Source organism: Bos taurus, chromosome 10, assembly GCF_002263795.3.
Source record: "Bos taurus isolate L1 Dominette 01449 registration number 42190680 breed Hereford chromosome 10, ARS-UCD2.0, whole genome shotgun sequence".
Taxonomy (NCBI): Eukaryota; Metazoa; Chordata; class Mammalia; order Artiodactyla; family Bovidae; genus Bos; species Bos taurus.
The window spans coordinates 28,976,591-28,996,560 of NC_037337.1; the positions used below are offsets into that span (position 1 = coordinate 28,976,591).

The following is a 19,970-nucleotide window of genomic DNA, read 5'->3' on the forward strand; positions in this document are numbered from 1 at the left end:
CGCATGGGTCGGGTAGAGGGGACGACAGGGAAGATTCCGAGTGCTGGTCTTCTGCTATGATACCATGAAAGCTCACTAAGATATCCCTATCTTCCTAGAAATACCTATTCAGAAACATTTCACCTGCTTTTTTCCCCCGTAGAGTGAGAGTAAACCATAAGAGCGAGCAAACCAGGCAGACCCTGAATCTACCAGATCCACCACGAGCTGTGCCTAAACCACCTCATATGCCAGCTGCCGGGGAAGTGGGAACAGCCTCTGGCCACCTCTCCCACGCACTGGCCTGCCCGCCCAGTCTCCTTGTGCTGAATCCTCATTCATCCGTATTTCATGTTCCTAATGTGGCAGAGCAAACATGCTGGGCCAGGCACTGCTCCTCCCTGTCTCCCCCATGGGGAGGAGTGTGCAAACGGCAGTGGATGAATAACAGCCAGGACCGTGGCAGGCTGCGCTGATAAGGAGGGGGCAGCCCCAGTTCAGTCTTACAAAGTGGCCACCGGAGACTCCATGCTTAGTGGGGTTGGATAGCTTCACGTTGTTGATGGGATTTGTATCCATAATTCTCACAAATCAGTTTTCTACCTGGCTCGCTGAATGTCAACTTCATTCCAAATAAATACAGAGCACATTAATGGGACAGGCCGAAAAGAACTGCAAAGGCGGTTTTATGGAGGACTCTCACCATTACCACTCCATGAAACATTTGACCGTGGCACTGGAAATCCAGAGGATAATTTGTCCCTCTAAGAAAAGAGCCCATAGATGGCCAGGAAATTAAATACTTATCATCCAGCCTAGCGCACATTTTCATCTGTTTTGCCTTGAAGTGACGGCTGTAGGAGCCTTGCTGTCAAGCCGGAAGGAAAGTAGAGCTTAATCCACATACAATAGGATCAGGGAGGAGAAAAAAGGCTCTGAAAAGCACATAGCCTAATGGGATAGTACATCACCTACAAATAAACGATGCCATCAAGAATGTGCTGACAGTGTTCAGGCTTTATTTTACCAGGCGTTTCTTGGGGTCATGCACCCTAACATTCACTGCAGCGCTGTTTACAACAGCCAGGATGTGGAAGCAACCTAGGTGTCCATTCACAGATGAATGGATAAAGAAGATGTGGCATGCATACACACACACACACACACACACACACAATGGAATACTATTGAGCCATAAAAAGAATGAAACATTGCCATTTGCAATGGACTTAGAGATTGTCATACTGAGTGAAGTTAAGTCAGATAGAGAAAGACAAATATCATATGATATCACTCATATGTGGAATCTAATTTTAAAAATGATATGTGAACTTATTTACAAAAGAGAAATAGACTCAGATTTCAAAAACAAACTTATCGTTACCAAAGGAGAAACGTTGTATGGGGGGATAAATTTGAAGCTGGGGATTAACACATGTACAGTATTGTATATAAAACAGACAACCAACAAGGACCTACTGTATAGCACAGGGAACTCTACTCGATATTCTGTAACAAGCTATGTGTGAAAAGAATTTGAAAAAGAACTAATACATGTATAACTGAATCACTTTTGCTGTACACCTGAAACTAACACAACATTGTAAATCAACTATATCCCAATAAATTTTTCTTGAAAAGTGAAGGGCATGTAGATGGGTCAGTCCACCCTGGGGAAATGCAAACACAGTCCTTAGGGGTCATCTGTACTTCCTGATGGAGATGAAGCATCTCAGTGACCTCTGGGGTGCTTGTTGGCTGTGGCGGGTACTTCCCAGTGGTCACCAGACTCTGCCTCCTTCTCGTCCTATGCACAGAGCCTACATTTCCCAGGCACATCTGCAGTGTTGTGGAGTCATGTGACTGAGTTCTGGCCAGTGGAAAGTGGGTGGATGTGATGTCCACTGCTTTCAGGGCTGGCCCCTATACTCTCCCTTTCCAGTGGGATGTGGAGATCCAAGGAAGGATTACCAATCCCAAGGGTTTCCTTACTCCAAGTGAGATCCTGCAGCACTGGAATCATGTAGGAACTTGCCAGAAATACAAATGCTCAGACTTACCCCCAGAAACCTATCAGATCCGAGCCTTCAGTTTGACACAATTCTCAAGAGATTCACAAGCACATAAAATCTGTGAAGTCCTGTCCTAGGGGACAGTGAGGCTGCTAGATGGAAGAAAAGTGTGTCTCTGAATGACCACACAGCATGGAGCCCTCCCACTGGCCAGCCTCAGACAGTAACTTCACCGTGAGAATCTGGGGTTATCTGTCTTGGAATTAGGCTTCTCTAATCTAACAGAAGCAGAAGATATTAAGAAGAGGCGGCAAGAATACACAGAAGAATTATACAAAAAAAGAGCTCCATGACCCAGATAATCATGATGGTGTGATCACTCACCTAGAGCCAGACATCCTAGAATGTGAAGTCAAGTGGGCCTTAGAAAGCATCACTACGAACAAAGTTAGTGGAGGTGATGGAATTCCAGTTGAGCTATTCCAAATCCTGACAGATGATGCTATGAAAGTGATGCACTCAATATGCCAGCAAATTTGGAAAACTCAGCAGTGGCCACAGGACTGGAAAAGGTCAGTTTTCATTCCAATCCCAAAGAAAGGCAATGCCAAAGAATGCTCAAAGTACTGCACAATTGCACTCATGTCACATGCTAGTAAAGTAATGCTCAAAATTCTCCAAGCCAGGCTTCAGCAATACGTGAACCGTGAACTTCCAGGTGTTTAAGCTGGTTTTAGAAAAGGCAGAGGAACCAGAGATCAAATTGCCAACATCCATTGGATCATCAAAAAAGGAAGACAGTTCCAGAAAAACATCTATTTCTGTTTTATTGACTATGCCAAAGCCTTTGACTGTGTGGATCACAATAAACTGTGGAAAATTCTGAAAGAGATGGGAATACCAGACCACCTGACCTGCCTCTTGAGAAACCTGTATGCAGATCAGGAAGCAACAGTTAGAACTGGACATGGAACAACAGACTGGTTCCAAATTGGAAAAGGAGTACGTCAAGGCTGTGTATTGTCACCCTGCTTATTTAACTTATATGCAGAGTACATCATGAGCAATCCCGGGCTGGAAGAAGCACAAGCTTAAATCAAGATTGCTGGGAGAAATACCAATAACCTCAGATATGCAGATGACAGCATGCTTATGGCAAAAAGTGAAGAGGAACTAAAAAGCCTCTTGATAAAAGTGAAAAAGGAGAGTGAAAAAGTTGGCTTAAAGCTCAACATTCAGAAAACTAAGATCATGGCATCTGGTCCTATCACTTCATGGCAAACAGATGGGGAAACAGTGGAAACAGTGTCAGACTTTATTTTTTGGGGCTCCAAAATCACTGCAGATGGTGACTGCAGCCATGAAATTAAAAGTTGCTTACTCCTTGGAAAGAAAATTATGACCAACTTAGACAGCGTGTTAAAAAGCAGAGATATTACTTTGCCAACAAAGGTCCATCTAGTCAAGGCTATGGTTTTTCCAGTGGTTATGTATGGATGTGAGAGTTGGACTGTGAAAAAGACTGAGCACCAAAGAATCGATGCTTTTGAATTGTGGTGTTGGAGAAGACTCTTGAGAGTCCCTTGGACTGCAAGGAGATCCAACCAGTCAATCTTAAAGGAGACCAGTCCTGGGTGTTCACTGGAAGGACTGATGCTAAAGCTGAAACTCCAATACTTTGGCTACCTCATGTGAAGATTTGACCCATTGGAAAAGACTCTGATGCTGGGAGGGTTTGGGGGCAGGAGGAGAAGGGGACGACAGAGGATGAGATGGCTGGATGGCATCACTGACTCGATGGACGTGAGTTTGAGTGAACTCCGGGAGTTGGTGATGGACAGGGAGGCCTGGAGTGCTGTGATTCATGGGGTTGCAGAGCCAGACATGACTAAGCAACTGAACTGAACTGAAATGAATCTATACACTGGTCCAACTTGAGAATTTCCCTGGCCCACTCTGTGAAATTCATTTGCTGCTTAATTGTAAAGCCATTTTCACCACTGGCACCACATTTCATCCAAGATCTTTCCTTGCACATTTAATCTCCATTAGTCAACTACCCCAAACACAGGCTCACATGGGAATTCTGATTTAAAGGTAAGAAAGAGGCATTGCATATCCATGGAAATAGCATTTGGCTCTTGCATTTTGTCCTCAGCTTTCTATTAAAATAGCTTTATTTTTTAAAATACAAAAGGTACTTAATGTGGTGAATTTTTATTTGATAAATGAGTGCTGTCTCTCTGCAGAACAGATTCTGTTCTCCCTGTGGTGTGAGCTGAGTGGTTTGGAGCACTTCTATCTTGCCTTGACTGCCTGGGATCTCAGAGGTGATTTTGTGGAGCTATTACAGCAAGTCTGTGGGAGTTAATGGTTTCCTTACCTTGGTACTCTTCTGTGCCATGCCCACCCCACCTACCTGTTAGGGCTAACATCTCAGTTCTGATTTACACTTTCTCAGGACCAATGATATGACTATTTTACTATATATATATATATATGTATTTTATCACAGGTGGCTCCAAATCCGTGTGAAACAAAGAATAAAAAAATATTCATCTGTGATAACATGGAGCAGGTGTGAAGTACGTTAGGTTGCAGGGACGAGGGAAAAGGGCATACTTTATTTGTATTATTAGAATCTTACTTCATGGAAAAATTAGAGGGTTGCTGTCAGAATATTCAACAGTTGTCCTTTTTACTCTATAAAATTGGTGCCACCAACATAGTAAGTGTGTCTCTTACTACCAACAGCCATCTGTTGGATGAGATGAGACTTGGGTGCATTTGTGAGCTTCCATCCATTCAAGATGAGACAGGAGGAGATGGTGGGTCTACTCATCCATTCCTCTTTTTTTTTAATCACACCCTCAAAAACATGTATTAGATGCCTGCTGTGTGTAACATGTGAGCTGAGCACTACAGGGATCACAAGGTCCTTAGTCTCTGAGAGAAATATACACATAATATATCTGGAAAGGCAGATTGGAAACACCATGGAACAAAGTGCATGGTGTACAGGGGAGGAGAGGAGATCACATCCAGCTGGGATTCAGAGAAAGATTCATGGAGAGGGTGGCATCTGAACTGTTCTGAAGGCAAAGAGAATTTTGATGGGATCTGGAAAAGTAGAAAGTGAGGAGATGCTGAGGATGAGTAAGCCTCGTCACTTGTGAGGTCATGGGGGTAGAGTCCATTCAGAAACTGGGGCAGCACACCCCACTTCTGTTCTTTTTACTCCAAAGATTGTGCTTTCTCTCTAACTTTTTGACCTAAATTCGATCATGCTTTAGATGACTGGCAACACTTTCCACAGCCAGTATAGAGCTGAGAACTAAAATATTACTTGCCATATCAGTAAACAAAGGATGTCACAGCCATCACAGTATAGCTACTGGAATGGTGAGCCCCGAGGGAGCTCAGAACGGAAGCAAAGAACGCCTTTCCTTTCTAAACATATGAATGGAGGAGGCGCGGTACAGTAAGGATGTTTCTCAAACCCACTATATCTATAAACCTTTAACAAAAAATGTCATGGTCCTGAAGACCACCTTCATGGACCCACAGGAACTCTCAAATTCCAGTCTGAGAAATACTAACTTACTATACGAAATGGTTTCTGATTGTGAATTTTTTTACTGTGAAGAGTTTTATATTTATATAATAATAATAAAAAAAACTGGAACACAAAATTAAACATAGTCTCATAGAACATGCCAGACTACAGCTTGAGAAACACTGGAAAGAATACTGAACTTACTGTTGGAGACCTAAATTATGGTCCTGGTTTGTCTGGCAACCTTAGTTAATATTTTAAGGTGTCATATACACTGGCCTTGTTTTCGCCTCAAGTGGAAATAATACTTCATGGAATAATAACAAGGAAGAAAGAAAATGCATGCGAACACTGAGCACAGCACCTGGTATTTGTCAGAAGCAAAATAAACGTACACTATCATTATCATCACCATCACTGTTTTTGGAGGCGTTGTGAGGTGCCCTGGGCTCTAAAATTCTATGTATTTTGAATCACTCTCTTCACAGAAACCTAAGTGAATAGGTCAGAGGTGTCTGGACACCTGGGACTATGGAAAACAGAGCAGCCTGGATAGGAAAACATTGCTTTGGCATTTTCCAAGTTAAGATACAATGCTGCAATGGAGGTCTAGTCTGCACCCAGCATTCTTTGCCAAGCTACCACAAATATCCCTGGTAATGATCTGAGACTAGGTTTCCCTTGAAAATAAAAGTCATGTACATGAATAACTCTAATGGAACTGAATTCATGACAAGCCAGTCCCCATCCAAAAAATCCATCAGAAAACAAAAAAATGGGACATTCTAGAAGAGATTCTTTTTGTACCACAATCACATTGCCTCAGCTTTGACATCATTGCCCAGAACTTCTCAGTCTGGAAGATGTAAGAGTACTATGCTACTACATTCAGGTAACGTATCAGGCCAGGCATGGATTCCTAGCACAATAATAAAGCTCCCTAGCCCTCAGTCCCTAGGCATTGAGAGTTCCTTGGACAGCAAGGAGATCAAACTAGTCAGTCCTAAAGGAAATCAACTCTGAATATTCATTGGAAGGTCTGGTGTTGAAGCTGAAGCTCCAACACTTTGGCCACCTGATGCGAAGAGTCAATTAATTGGAAAAGACCCTGATGCTGGGAAAGATTGAAGGCAGGAGAAGAAGAGGTGACAGAGGATATGATGGTTGGATAGCATCATCGACTCAATGGACGTGAGTTTGAGCATACGCCAGGAGATAGTGAAGGACAGGAATGCCTGGCGTGCTGCAGCCCATGGGGTCACAAAGAGTCAGATACAACTAAGCGACTGAACAACAACAACAACAGGTTTCAGTATTCTCAACCGTGGAATACTCATACCGTGGTCAGAACAGTATTCAGCTGCCATTACTGAGCGACAATCCAGTAAGGGCTTGTGGCTTTTGGCTGAAAGAAGCCATCACAAAGTTCGTCATCTACTAAGTGTGTTCTGCAGTATGATCACAAAGCAGCCCCAGGAGCAATGAAAGGAGAGCAGCTTTGCTTTCTAAGAGCTCCTCTTGACGTGTGCCCATGGCTCCCGACTCAGGCCATGGGTTACTCGGGTGCTTATCAATTACTCTTATTACACTTCGCAGATGGGACGGGGCATGTTCAGACATAGTGAAGCTGGGCTGAAGCAGGAGCCTCATGCCTGCTTTTGATTTACCACATTTGGGAAAGCAATTACCAACCCCCCATATTTCTTTCTGTTTTTCGCCAAGCAATTTCATAGATGCAAAGGCCCATGGATTGTTTGTTTCCTAAGGATGATACATATCATCTGAGCAGTGCTGCAGAGGCTTGTTCTCCTGGACCCCCCACTCCAAGACATGTCTCCGATGTGCAGTGGCCCCCAGCTGAGGTTGAGCAGAGAGGGCCAGTGACCAAGCTGTGTTCTCTCCACTCTGCCTGAGCCCAGCTGCTGTCCCTCACATCCAAATATGCCACCTGATCTTGAAATGCTCCTCTTCAGCCTTATAGTACCTGCCTGCTCACTAATGAGTCAGTAAGATATCGCCTTCCATGTACGGGGCAGATATCAGTGGGTCAGGATAAGACATATTTTAATAGACTTTCCTGAGATCATGCTTCCCTCATAGCTCAGATAGTTAAGAATCTGCCTGTAATGTGGAAGACCCAGGTTTGATCCCTGGGTTGGGAAGATCCCCTGGAGATGGGAATGGCAACCCACTCCAGTATTCTCACCTGGAAAATTCCATGGACAGAGGAGCCTGGAGGGGTACGGTCCATAGGGTCAGAAAGAGTCGGACACGACTGAGCAGCTAACACTAATCCCCAGAGATCATGGTGTCTTAGAAATGTAATTCCATACAAATAGAGAAATTAGAACTTTAAGAGAACTTAAAAAAAAAACAAAAAACTTGACCCAGAATTCTGCCTTTGTAAGTGAGGTGGCGTTGTCTTCATTTTACAGCTGAAATGATGGGGGCTCAAGGTCATGCAACTGTTTTCTCTCAGGGGACAGCCCTACCGCTCATCCCCTCTGGCTTGTTCATGAAAACCCCCCCTTTTTTTTTTCCACCTGCTTTGACTCATGGCAACTCTGATTTCATTTAAGAACATGCCATGTTGCCAAAACTTTCTACATTATCCTAAATCTGATTTCTGTGTAGCTTCTTTATAAAGTTGGCACTAGCTGTTTCATTTCTAAGCTCCTAGACTCGAGGGTGGGATCAGTTCCTGCAGCCGACCCTGTATAGAGCTGAATGCCTCGCAAACCAGCTGGGTGTTAAGGGGGTAATGATGAGCCAGACTTGGGAAGCTGGTGGAAACTGAGGGGACCACCCAAGGGCCTGTGTGACTGGCTCAGAGTGTGCTCCTAAGAAGGAAAGGTCTTTCAGGATTTCAGTTTCCAGAGATTTTTTTTTTTAATTTATTTTTAAATCAAAGCCAAGAAAGAGAGTAGTCATCACTCTCTCTCTTTTAGGATCTCAGTTTCCAGAGGTTTTTTTTTGTTGTTGTTGTTGTTATTTTTAAATTTGTTTTAAAAAAAAATCAAAGCCAAGAAAGAGAGTAGTCAATACTCTCTCCATAACACACAAGGGTTACTAAGCAGCAGGGAAGGAAAAGTCAGGTAAAGTCAATCCCTGTTCCGAATTCCTTCCACACCTACCTTGTGATTCCGTCCGTGCTTATCCAACAGGGAGATGATGGACTTGATGTGGCCCTCTGCTATCAGGTTTAAGGCTTCTGGGCTTTCAATGAGGATGCAGTGCAAAACTTCCAAGATACCTGCATGTATGCCACAAAAATCATTTGGACATTAAATAACTGGCAGAGCTAATTATAACTAGAAACCTGAGAGAGAAATGATCCTCCTAAGGGGACAGAATACCATCATTCTTTGGATCTATTAAATATTTCCAGCCAGAAGAAAGATGTGGCCATCTCGGATAGACTTCAGGAGCCCCTGGGGCAACACTCTGTAATTTAGAGGTGAGTTTATTTATTACTAACCCCTCCTCCCTCTTCCTGGACGAAGACATGATCCTTCTGGGTCAAAATATAGAGAAGCAGCTTTAGAACAGAATTTTTAACCCAATAAAACCAAGCAATACTTAATTTAAAAACAGAAAAAGGGATACCTAGTTTACTAAAAATTCTAAAGGTCATTCAAATAATTTAGAAAATGCTTTGAATGTTCCTTGAAAAAGAATTTTTCTAGGAATTACTCCAGAATATTTTTAGATGCACTGGTATGGTATATGAGTAATCTGTAAGCTCACCAAATAAAGATTACTGGGCTTTGTCCCCTCTTCTGGGCACAGTGGATGGTTTTCTGTATTAAGCGAAGGTGTAAGAAAAATGATCAGGTGGCCTTGCAGCCTGGCACCTGCATGTAACACTGGGGTGGAAATGCACAGAAAGTTGTTGGCTAATATCTTTATAGGTTTCATTGAGAAGAGTCCTCTTGATTCTCTTTTTTCCCCAAGGTTTTCATAAATTACCCTAAAATGTGGTCTGGCCCTGAAAGGAGGTACTGAAGGAAACAGAGGCTTAAGAAGAAGATATATGTGGAGGCGGATGATCATTAGAGGAGCTTTCCCTTGGCTTGTCTGTTCAAGCTCCTGTCATCTCTAAATGATGAAAAGAGCACTGAAACCTTTCAGCTTCCCAGAGGGGGACCCACACCTGTCACGTTCTCTTATCTCTGAGGAAGCAAACTGCAGAGCCTCTTGGCATGGTCACTTAGTAACGATGACCACTTTTCTTGGCTCAAGTTCTCTGTGAATCATCAAGAAGGGCTCTAGATATGATGTTGAGGGTGACTCGGGGGTACGAGGCGTATCATTTCCTGTAAGTTCTTGGTCATTTTTCAGTCCTGCTTCTAAATAGTTGAGAGGACCACGTTCAGACTGGGTGGGGAATGATTCAAGGACCCAGGGAGAGGAGATGAGGGCACAAAGTGAAAAATGAAGCAGGAAAAGAAAGAGTTTGGACGCTGGCTTGAAGTTGATCAACAAAGTTTTAAGAGTGCCAGGAAGATTTAGGGTTATGTTTCTTTTGTTGAAGTAATTACTGAGGATTGCTTGCAATCCAGTGTGTGTGTGTTGGGGGGTGGGGGGTGGGGCAGAATTGTTCAGAGATTAAACTTTCTCTCTCTTTTAAACAGAAACAAACAAACGAAAAACCCCACCTTCTCCCATTGTGTTTCCTGTCAAATCCTACCTGAGGAAGATTCTAGTCTGTCCAATTTGCTGATCAGCCAATCAAGGTTATTGGAGAATTGAGCACAGTTGTTTCTGTTTCCACGAATAAGAGCAGCTGTGAATGAGAACATGTTTGATCATGTAGGTTAAAGGGCACAGTGATGGGAACGGGATGCTGTTGAATACTCCATCTGCTTAGCAATTAGAAAGAATGAAACAGTCCCCTTCCCCTCCCAAGCCTTTTGATACATTCCTGTCTCTACATTTCGAAGAGCAAAAAAAAATCTACCATTCATTCAAATATTTCCAGAGATTCCACTGTGTATGAGGCATCTGTCTACTTGCTGGGAAAAGTCAGTGGGAACACAACAACAGATTCCCTGCCTTTGTGAAATGGGAGAGAGAGACAAAATATACACAGATTAAAAAAAAAATTATTTTAGGTAATGATAAGCAAGAAAACAATATCTGCTTGGTTGCTGGCTTCAGAACTCAATTTCCTCTAACGTTTTCTTAAATCTAGCTGCTGCTGCTGCTGCTGTCACTTCAGTTGTGTCTGACTCTGTGTGACCCCAAAGATGGTAGCCCACCAGGCTCCCCCGTCCCTGGGATTCTCCTGGCAAGAACACTGGAGTGGGTTGCCATTTCCTTTTCCAATGCATGAAAATGAAAAGTGAAAGTGAAGTCGCTCAGTCGTGACCAACTCTTCGCAACCCCATGGACTGCAGCCTTCCAGGCTCCTCCGCCCATGGGATTTTCCAGGCAAGAGTACTGGAGTGGGTTGCCATTGCCTTCTCCATAAATCTAGCTAAATACTTGCTATTCTTTACTGCTAAAAGAAGGCATCCAAATGAGTACAACTGAAAGGGTTGGCTAAACTAGGCAAGTAATAACAAAACATGAAACTCTAAAATATCTAAAATGCATCAGTACACAACAGTGGTTCTCAAAGTGTGATCCCCGGATAGGAATGTCAGTATCACCTGAGAACGTGTTAAAAAACACAAATTCGTGGCCTTGTCCTATGTCTACTGAACCAGAAACTCCAGGAATGGGCCCAGTATCTGTGTTCTAACCAGCCCTCCAGCTAATTCTGAGGCCTGTTCATCTTTGAGGACCACTGGTAGATGATACTGAAAAGGTAGACAGAGAATATGCTGTCACTAGATTTTCACTATAAGACCAAGTAGCCTTCCCTCCATAGGCCAGTACTATGGACGGGACTCTGGAACAAGTCCATGTAAACTGATTGGCCCTGAGGCTTTCTCATCATGCTGCTGGTTTTCAAAGACTGTGGTATTCACAGACATTTGTAAGGTATTTGGATAAGGAAATTCTTCCTCAGGACCTCTGCTTCGTACCTCCACAGCCATCAAAGGGCAGAATTCAGTCTGATCTCCTATCCTGCTTCTCAGATCAGCCATAACAAGATCAAACCAGTCAATCCCAAAGGAAATCAACCCTGAATATTCATTGGAAAGACTGATGCTGAAGCTGAAGCTCCTATACTTTGGCCACCTGATGTGAAGAACAGACTCACTGAAAAAGACCCTGATGCTGGGAAAGAAAGAGAGCAGGAAGAGAAGGGGGTGACAGAGGATGCGATGGTTGGATGGCATCATTGATTCAATGGGTATGAGTTTGAGCAAACTCTGGGAGATAGTGAGAGACAGGGAAGCCTGGCATGTGGTAACCTATGGGGTTGCAAAGAGTCAGACGTGATTTAGTGAATGAACAACAAGGGGGTTGACCTTGAGGCTCTGCAGCCAGGCTGTCTGGACTCAAGCCATAGTTCCATCACTCTTCTAACATGTATGACCCTGGATGAGTTATGAACATTTCTGAGCATCAGATTCTTCAATAAAATGGTCAGAGTACCTACACCTCACAGTGTTGCTCTGAGGATCAAAAAGAGATATCCTACTGCCTGGCATCAACAAATGTTAGCTACTATTGTTGTAATAATTACTACTGAGTTTAAGCCATATCATAAAATGTTAAGAGTTGGAAGAGACTTTATGAGGTCACTCAGTACAGTCACAATCTAATCAGCTTGACCCTTGACAACTTGAATGAATCTGACCTGATTTCTCCAGGCTTCCCTCTGACCTGCTCAACTTTCCATGGATTTCCTCTCAATGGAACATTTACATCAGAGAAAAGCCCTAAAATGCTGCCCTGTTACCATGGCCAAATCATTATCGGCGGCCACCTTCTTGCAGAGGCCAATACTATCTTGCACTGTCTTCTTCCCACAGGCTGGCAGCCTGGGCCGATGTGGCATTGGTTACAGCAGGCACTGGAAGGTCACCATGCATTCAGAGTTGTGAGAAGAAAGATTGGATGCTGGAACATCTCTCTACTCAATTTCCTTTTTCTTTCCACCAAAAAGAAATAAAAACAGGCCAAAACAGCAGGAATCATGACTGCCCAACAAGTGGACAGTGAAAGGGTACACTTTTGAAGAGAGTAGACATCCTCTGACTGCAGGTGTCAGAAGTCTGGAACTGGAGGGTATGTTAAACATATTTTTGCCTTGTTCTCTCATTTTAATGATGAGGTTCAGGGAGTGTAAGAAACTGCCAAGTGCTTCACAGGTAGTTTGATAAAACCAATTACCATTTGCTTCCAGTTGCTGTCATTTTGGAAAGTAAAATAAGTTACCAGTTAACACAATGAATGGCTGGGTTAGTTGTTGTTCAGTCACCAACTCATGTCTGACTCTCTGTAACCCCATCAACTGCAGCACACCAGGCTTCTCTGTCCTTCACTATCTCCCAGAGCTTGCTCAAACTCATGTCCATTGAGTCAGTGATGCCATCCAACCATCTCATCCTGTCTCCCCCTTCTCTTCTTGTGCTCAATCTTTTCCAGCATCAGGGTCTTTCCAGTGAATTGGCTCTTCGCATCAGGTGGCCAAAGTATTGGAGCATCAGCTTCAGCATGTCCTTCCAATGAATATTCAGGGTTGATTTGATAATCCACTGGGTTAGAATCAAGTGGTTAACACAATCTTCCAAGGAATGAGGCTGGATGACAATAGCAGTTTGTTCCATGAAAATGTTAAGGGAAACATTGGCTGAAACCACCCACCCTGGCCAGGCACCACAGTAATCAGTTGCATGAGTTATTTTACAATAGGAGATCCTGGTAAGGAACATAGAACTAACAAAGCACCACCAACAGGAAGAATTTTGGAAAGGTCAAAAGGAGACATCACATATCCTACTGACCTCCCAGAATCCTCCTTGCTGGAATCCATCTTGGCTGAGCAATGCATGCACGACCAGGGAGAACGCGAGTAAGAGTGATTGGCCAGAGACAACCTGGAAACTAATCCCATTACCATAGGACCCTAGACTGTGAGCCACATGACAGAGCAGTCCTCCCGGGTTCCCTAACTCTCCTCTCCGTCCAGGTGCCCCTTCCCAACAAATTCTCTTGTTTTGTTAGCACATATATCTAGACCACTCATTTCTGAATGTTAGATAAGAGTCCCCCTTTTGGGCTCCCCCTTCCCGGAACAAAAATGCCTATAGACCTCCACAGCCACCTGCCCAGGGAGAGAGCTCTGGGCATGTACTTACCGAGCAATTTGTAGAGAAGGTTCAGAATTTCTTTCCAGGCCATCCCACTCTCCTCCCTGGCGATCCCTGCAAAGTGTGCTATGCTATTGTAGATATTTAAGCGATCAATGCAGTTTAACACAAGGGCTAACATTCCCTGTGAAGGCGAGTTGGGAAAAAAGTAAAAATACGTAAGATCTCAGGATCCCTTTTGTTCTTTCCTCTCCCATATCATTCACCTTTCAAAGCTGGTGATACTAATGTACAAACAGACCTTCACGGTGCCAATTTGGGTTTTGTTTTTTCCTCCCCAAAACAAAATATGCATGTCTATGCCTCAGAGACCTAAATAGCATCCATTCTGGAAGTGAGTCAGCAGTCTCCTCTGACAGGCTTGCCCCCACGTGTTTAACTTAAACCAAGGACGTAGTGAGGAAGAGGGAACACGAATGAGTCTCACAGAAGCCTGCTCTGTCTGGTGTGAAATGATTCTGACTCACCTAGAAACAGCCCTTGGATATAGGATCTATTTTTCTTTAAGATGCAAACTTGTGCATCTCCCCATCTGCTCCAAAAAGGGAATTTAGAGACAATAAGACTAAAAGAGGATTTTCTAAAACGACCTTTCCATCTAATTTACAGTACTATGCCACCCACTAAAAACATCTGTGCCCAGTTGTTCTTAAAGAGCAGGAGGGAAATGTTAAGTGTAGTTTCAGCAGCCTATAAAGGCACACAGAAAGTTCCCCCAGCCAAAGTCTGCTCACATCAGAAGGCTCAGTAGGGACAGGTCTACTTCCCACACTTTAGAAATGCCCAAAGGACAAGCCCTGTCCACAGGAATGCAAGGCCGCAGGAATATGACCATGGCCTTAAAATTAATGCCAAATCATCATGTCCAAGCTCAGAAAAGCCATGTGATCTAAGATCACACACAGCCAGGGATGAAGCCAGAACTAGGGCCAGGACTCCTTGAGCCCCAAGTTAGTATTTTCCCCATATCTATGCCCATCCCTCGTGACTCAGATGCTCAAGTTCACCTTGAGACATAGTAGCATCCGTATCTCTTAAACCAGCTCTCCAGGCATTTCTGATGTGGTGGAACCTGGGAATTCATATTTTTCCAACAAAGTTCTAAGATAATTCTCATACCTTCCAAAATTTGGGAATCACAGCTAATGCCATACTGTCATAGCTGAGATTTTACGGAAGACCAATTTTGGATACATAGGTGACACTGAAGCTTTAAATTAATCTGGTTTGAATGTACCAAAGTACAAGCATGACAATGTTTGCTGCTAATGTGATCCGGGTGCTGACAGGAAAGGGTAACTCCCAATGGATCTTTTTCTTTCCAACTTTCTCTCTTTGCTCTTCTCTCTTTCTAGAACACATGCATGCATGGAGACAGAGACTGCATGGAGACTCTAAATTGCAGTCATCAGGGTACTTTTAGCTCTGGACACAAAAAGCATCTCACTTTTTAATGTTTTGGACTTACCTCTTCCTTGAAAAGATTCTGTCTGTTTTTGAGTGAGCGGAGCTTGTTCTGCTTGCCTTCATGCTGCATCCCCTCCTCCGGGGGCTGGAAGTAGGCAATCAGGTCATGTAAGGTCTGCAGGACCTCTTCTATTGGCAGGGTGACCGGGGCAGCTGTGCGACTGTTTCCACTGAAACCACAGATGGACATGGCTTAGGCAGCGGGTCTCTAGCAGGACCCTGACGAGCGTCCACTAGGTCCTAGCTCCTCCCTGCCCTGAACTGGGCACAGCGACTGGTATGGTTGTTGGGCACCTGGGATAGTCGCTGTACAGATAACCTCCAATTGAAGTTTGCTGACAAACAGCATAATGGGAAGGAATTGCTGATTCAATTTTCAAACCATTTTATAAATCAATGGAAAGGATCCCTGGCTGTCTGCCAGGTCTTCCTTTTTAGGTAGAAGTACTTTTATAGATAATTATTAACCCATAGTTCTTTTAGACTACCACATGTTCCTGAGACAGGTTAAGCATCAGCTGGAAGGGGTTTCATCACTGGTCTCTTCCTCCATCTACATCTTTGTCTTTTGTCTCCCCATGTGTCTTTGTGATATCTCTGTGGGTGTTTTCCTCTTAATGTTTGTATGTTTGCAGGCGCCCTATTTGTTGATGTGTTGATGTCTTCCCTGCTCTGTCTCTCCTTTCAACTTCCTCTGTGTGCCCTGTCTCTGTTTTTCCACCCCCCACCAGTGTCCCATCTCTCAACATTCTTCTTCTCTGCTTCAACACCCCCACCATCTCCCCCTGTTGTGTTCCTCCTATCCTATATGTATGTGGGTCTGACTCCCTATGTCATAATTTTCCAAACAAATCTTATAACTGAGTCTTTCCAACACAGAGAGGCCACAAACCTCCACAGATGACAAAATGACCCTTTGTTTTCCCGTCTCCTTGAGAAGTACACTGGTGAGCTTTTCAGAGGCCAAGGCTAAGAAGAGAAGGGGGAGTGGATGCAGTCCATGAAACTGAATCTGAGACCCCACTGTCGAGACCCTAGTGGAATGGGAACTTATTCCGTGAGTAAATAACATCAGGGGTTTTCCTCTGTGGTCAATTTCTAATGAGCCGTCCTTTACATTTACTGAAGATGTGCTTACATATCTGTCTGGACACAAGCTAAAGAAAATATTGTGGGAAAAAAAAAAAAAGAAAAGATTGTGAGCTAGGCCTCAGACAAAGCTTATAAACAAGTCCTGAAAATATTCAGGTTATGAGATGACAGTAATTCCACTTCTGTATAAAAATGCCAAGTGCACACAATGAGAGAAAGAGTGAATTACAGGCAGGAGGCACTTCTCAGCAGTGTGTCCTCTGCCCATGGCAGGTGCTCAGGAAGTGATTATTAAACATTCTCTGGGATATTATTGGATTCAGAGACAGTGAGGAAGAGAATCCCACATGGATATGAGGTGAAGGTTTGGGAAAGAGAACTCAATCAGGAATGACTCCCCAGTTTCACATTCAGTAAGAATGAATACGTTTTCCTCAATATTTCTGAGCTAGTTGCAAAGTTTTTTTTCTCTCCCTCTCTCTCTTTTTAAAAATTTAATACTTTCCATATATCAGAGACACTCAGGCCAGTCAAGTGAAGAGTATGTCCTCGTGTGATGAGAAATGAGGATGAGAGAAGAGGTCTGTAGGCATTTCTGTAGCTTGATGGGGCAGCACATCAGTATACAGAGGGTGGGAAAGCCCAGGTTACAGTCACTGCCATTTAACTGTGAGGTCCTTGGAGTGCCGCTAAGACTCCTGTGCTTCAATTTAACTGAAACATAGGAAGGTAGACACTATGTTTGCCAGGATCCTTCTGGGGCTAATTTTTTTTTTCCTGTGGGTTCTAAGTGCTGGATCACTTCATCTTGCCTCTTGAAGAAACATCAATCTGACAGTCCTCCAGGGAGAATGCCTCCTTCCTTCAAAGGAGAACACATAATACGTGCTTGGCATTGAGGACGCATCCTCTGAATGGCTTCAAGATGCTCGAAGTCTACTCTAGAACCTTGGGGGAGGAGACCCAGATGGATCTAGATGGACAGGGACAAGAGGATGCCGCAGTTCAGAACTAATTACAACTGGCCCCCATCTCAGTTCAGCCTTCCTCCGGCCCCTACAGCCACTGTCCCATTATGTTCTCAGATCTTTGACAAGGACTTCTTTTCCTAAGTAAAAGCTCAGGTGATTCTGAGTATTTACCACACTGCTGCTGCTGCTGCTAAGTCGCTTCAGTCGTGTCTGACTCTGTGCGACCCCATGGACTGCAGCCTACCAGGCTTCTCCATCCATGGGATTCTCCAGGCAAGAACACTGGAGTGGGTTGCCATTTCCTTCTCTAATGCATGAAAGTGGAAAGTGAAAGTGAAGTCACCTCAGTCGTATCTGACTCTGTGTGACCCCGTGGACTGCAGCCTACCAGGCTCCTCCATCCATGGGATTTTCTGGGCAACAGTACTGGAGTGGGGTGCCATTGCCTTCTCCCATTTACCATACAGTTACCATAATTATTTATATATCATTCCCCTCCAAAAGCGAAACTCAGAGGACAGCTGGATAGCATCTTCTCTCTCCAGCAGGACATCTGAGACTCCTCGGTCCATCACACTGTTCATTTGTCCTATGGGACATTTCCCAACAACCACACAGGGGATGATGAGACAGTACAGGAAACTTAAACATTATCTTCTTCATTGTTATTCTTCATTCTTTATTCCTTTAACTTGTTCTTGCAGAAGGTCAATCTCTCTGGTTTCCATTTGTACATCACATGCACTGTTGGTTTCTCAAAAGGGGTGAGAGAGGAGAATTTATTTCCAAATTATGCAGTCATCCATCACTTTCCAACTCTTGCAAAATGTAAGCACCGTGGCTTTTGTAGCCCTCACCTCTGCTGTACTGGTTTGCTATTCATTAGCCCTCCTTTCTTGTAAAACATCCTGTGTCAGGGAGAATCAAGAATCTCTTCCACTGAAGGTGGGGCTTCCAGAAATGAGGAGCTCAGTGAGTTCTTTCTCCCAATAAAAGTGACAAAATTGGACAAAATCATCCAAAAAAACTGTTTTAGGATTCTGGAAATTGACCAAAGGTATACAGGAAATTGAGAAGTATTTTTTTTTTTTTTAAATAATGAACCTTGGTAAGAACAGTGGGAATCTATGATATTTCAACCTGAGATAGGTCCCATCCTCTCCCCTGCTGCTGCTAAGTCGCTTCAGGCGTGTCCGACTCTGTTCAACCCCATAGATGGCAGCCCACTAGGCTCCCCCGTCCCTGGGATTCTCCAGGCAAGAACACTGGAGCGGGTTGCCATTTCCTCCTCCAATGCATGAAAGTGAAAAGTGAAAGTGAAGTCGCTCAGTCGTGTCTGACTCTTAGCAACCCCATGGACCGTAGCCTACCAGGCTCCTCCATCCATGGGATTTTCCAGGCAAGAGTCCTGGAGTGGGGTGCCATTGCCTTCTCCGGTCCTCTCCCCTAGCTCCAAGGAAAAGAAGGTCTAACAGGGTGAGGCAGGCCATGTGCAAGGTCCCAGACAGACACACTCCGGAAGAACCAGAGGGGGCCCCAGGTATTATTCATCTCTGGCTGAATATGATGAAGCCTTGTGCAAGCAGAAAGTAAAACTCAGGATGAACTTAAAACTGCCTGACCTTTGGACATATTATCCAACCCACACACAGGTCTATCAGCAAAGGGTAGGAGGCTTGCCCCACAAGAAATAAGTACTCCAAGCTGAAAGTCAATGACATGAGACACTTACTAAAATCCATCCTGAGAAATAAAGAGCAGTGGTAAAGGTTACTATGCAGTTCAATGTAAAACAATATGAATATGTACCAATGTTTCTCTTTTTTGTTCTTATACCTAATTAAAAATGCATAAAACAATAATTATAAAACTGTATTGCTGGGCTTATACCACATGAAGCTATAATATATATATATATATATATATATATATATATATCAGTATTGTCACAAAGGAGTTGAGAGAAGAGAACAATATTGGAGCAAAGTTGATTTACTTGTTAAATTCATATTAATGTGAAGTAGATTATTTCGTATCAAAGACATACTAAGTTCCCTAGAGCAACTAAGAATATAACTTAAAAAAGTAGTTAAAAACACTCAAAGGAATTAAAATAGTACTAGAAAATGTCAATTTAACACAAAAGAAAGCAGCTAAGGAAGAATAGAGGAACAAAAAGACATATAAAAATCAAATAGCAAAATGGCACACATGAAACCAATCATCTGAATAATTACACTATCTATAAATTGATTACACACACCAGTAAAAGGAAGAGACAGTCAGACGGCATTTTGGGGGAAAAAAAAGGTTCACGGTATGCTATCTACAAGACACATTTCCAATTCAAAGACGCAAATAAGTTGAGAGTGAAAGGACTGAGATACACCATGCAAACAGTAACTGTAACTAGCGTGTGAGACAGCTGGAGCGGCTCTACAAAATAAATTGAGACAAAAAATATTCACATAAAGAGGGACTCAGCCATAAAAAAGAATAATCTTCTGCCATTTACAGCAAAACAGATGGGCCTAGAGAATATTATTCAGGGTGAAACAAGTCACACAGGAAAACACAAATACTATATAATATCGCTTATATGTGGAACCTAAAAAAATAATAC

At 43.4% G+C, this 19,970-nt stretch overlaps 1 protein-coding gene across 1 annotated transcript in view; it reads right to left on the reverse strand.

Annotated features, from left to right (window-relative positions):
* Positions 1-19,970, reverse strand: part of RYR3 (ryanodine receptor 3) — a 558,656-nt gene that overhangs the window by 248,771 nt on the left and 289,915 nt on the right. Inside the window, exons 13-16 of the mRNA XM_015473104.3 lie at positions 15,286-15,454; positions 13,806-13,941; positions 10,238-10,333; positions 8,682-8,800 (exon numbers count right to left, since the gene is read on the reverse strand). Of these exons, the coding sequence (XP_015328590.2) occupies positions 8,682-8,800; positions 10,238-10,333; positions 13,806-13,941; positions 15,286-15,454 (520 nt within the window). The remainder of the gene's footprint in view (positions 1-8,681; positions 8,801-10,237; positions 10,334-13,805; positions 13,942-15,285; positions 15,455-19,970) is intronic.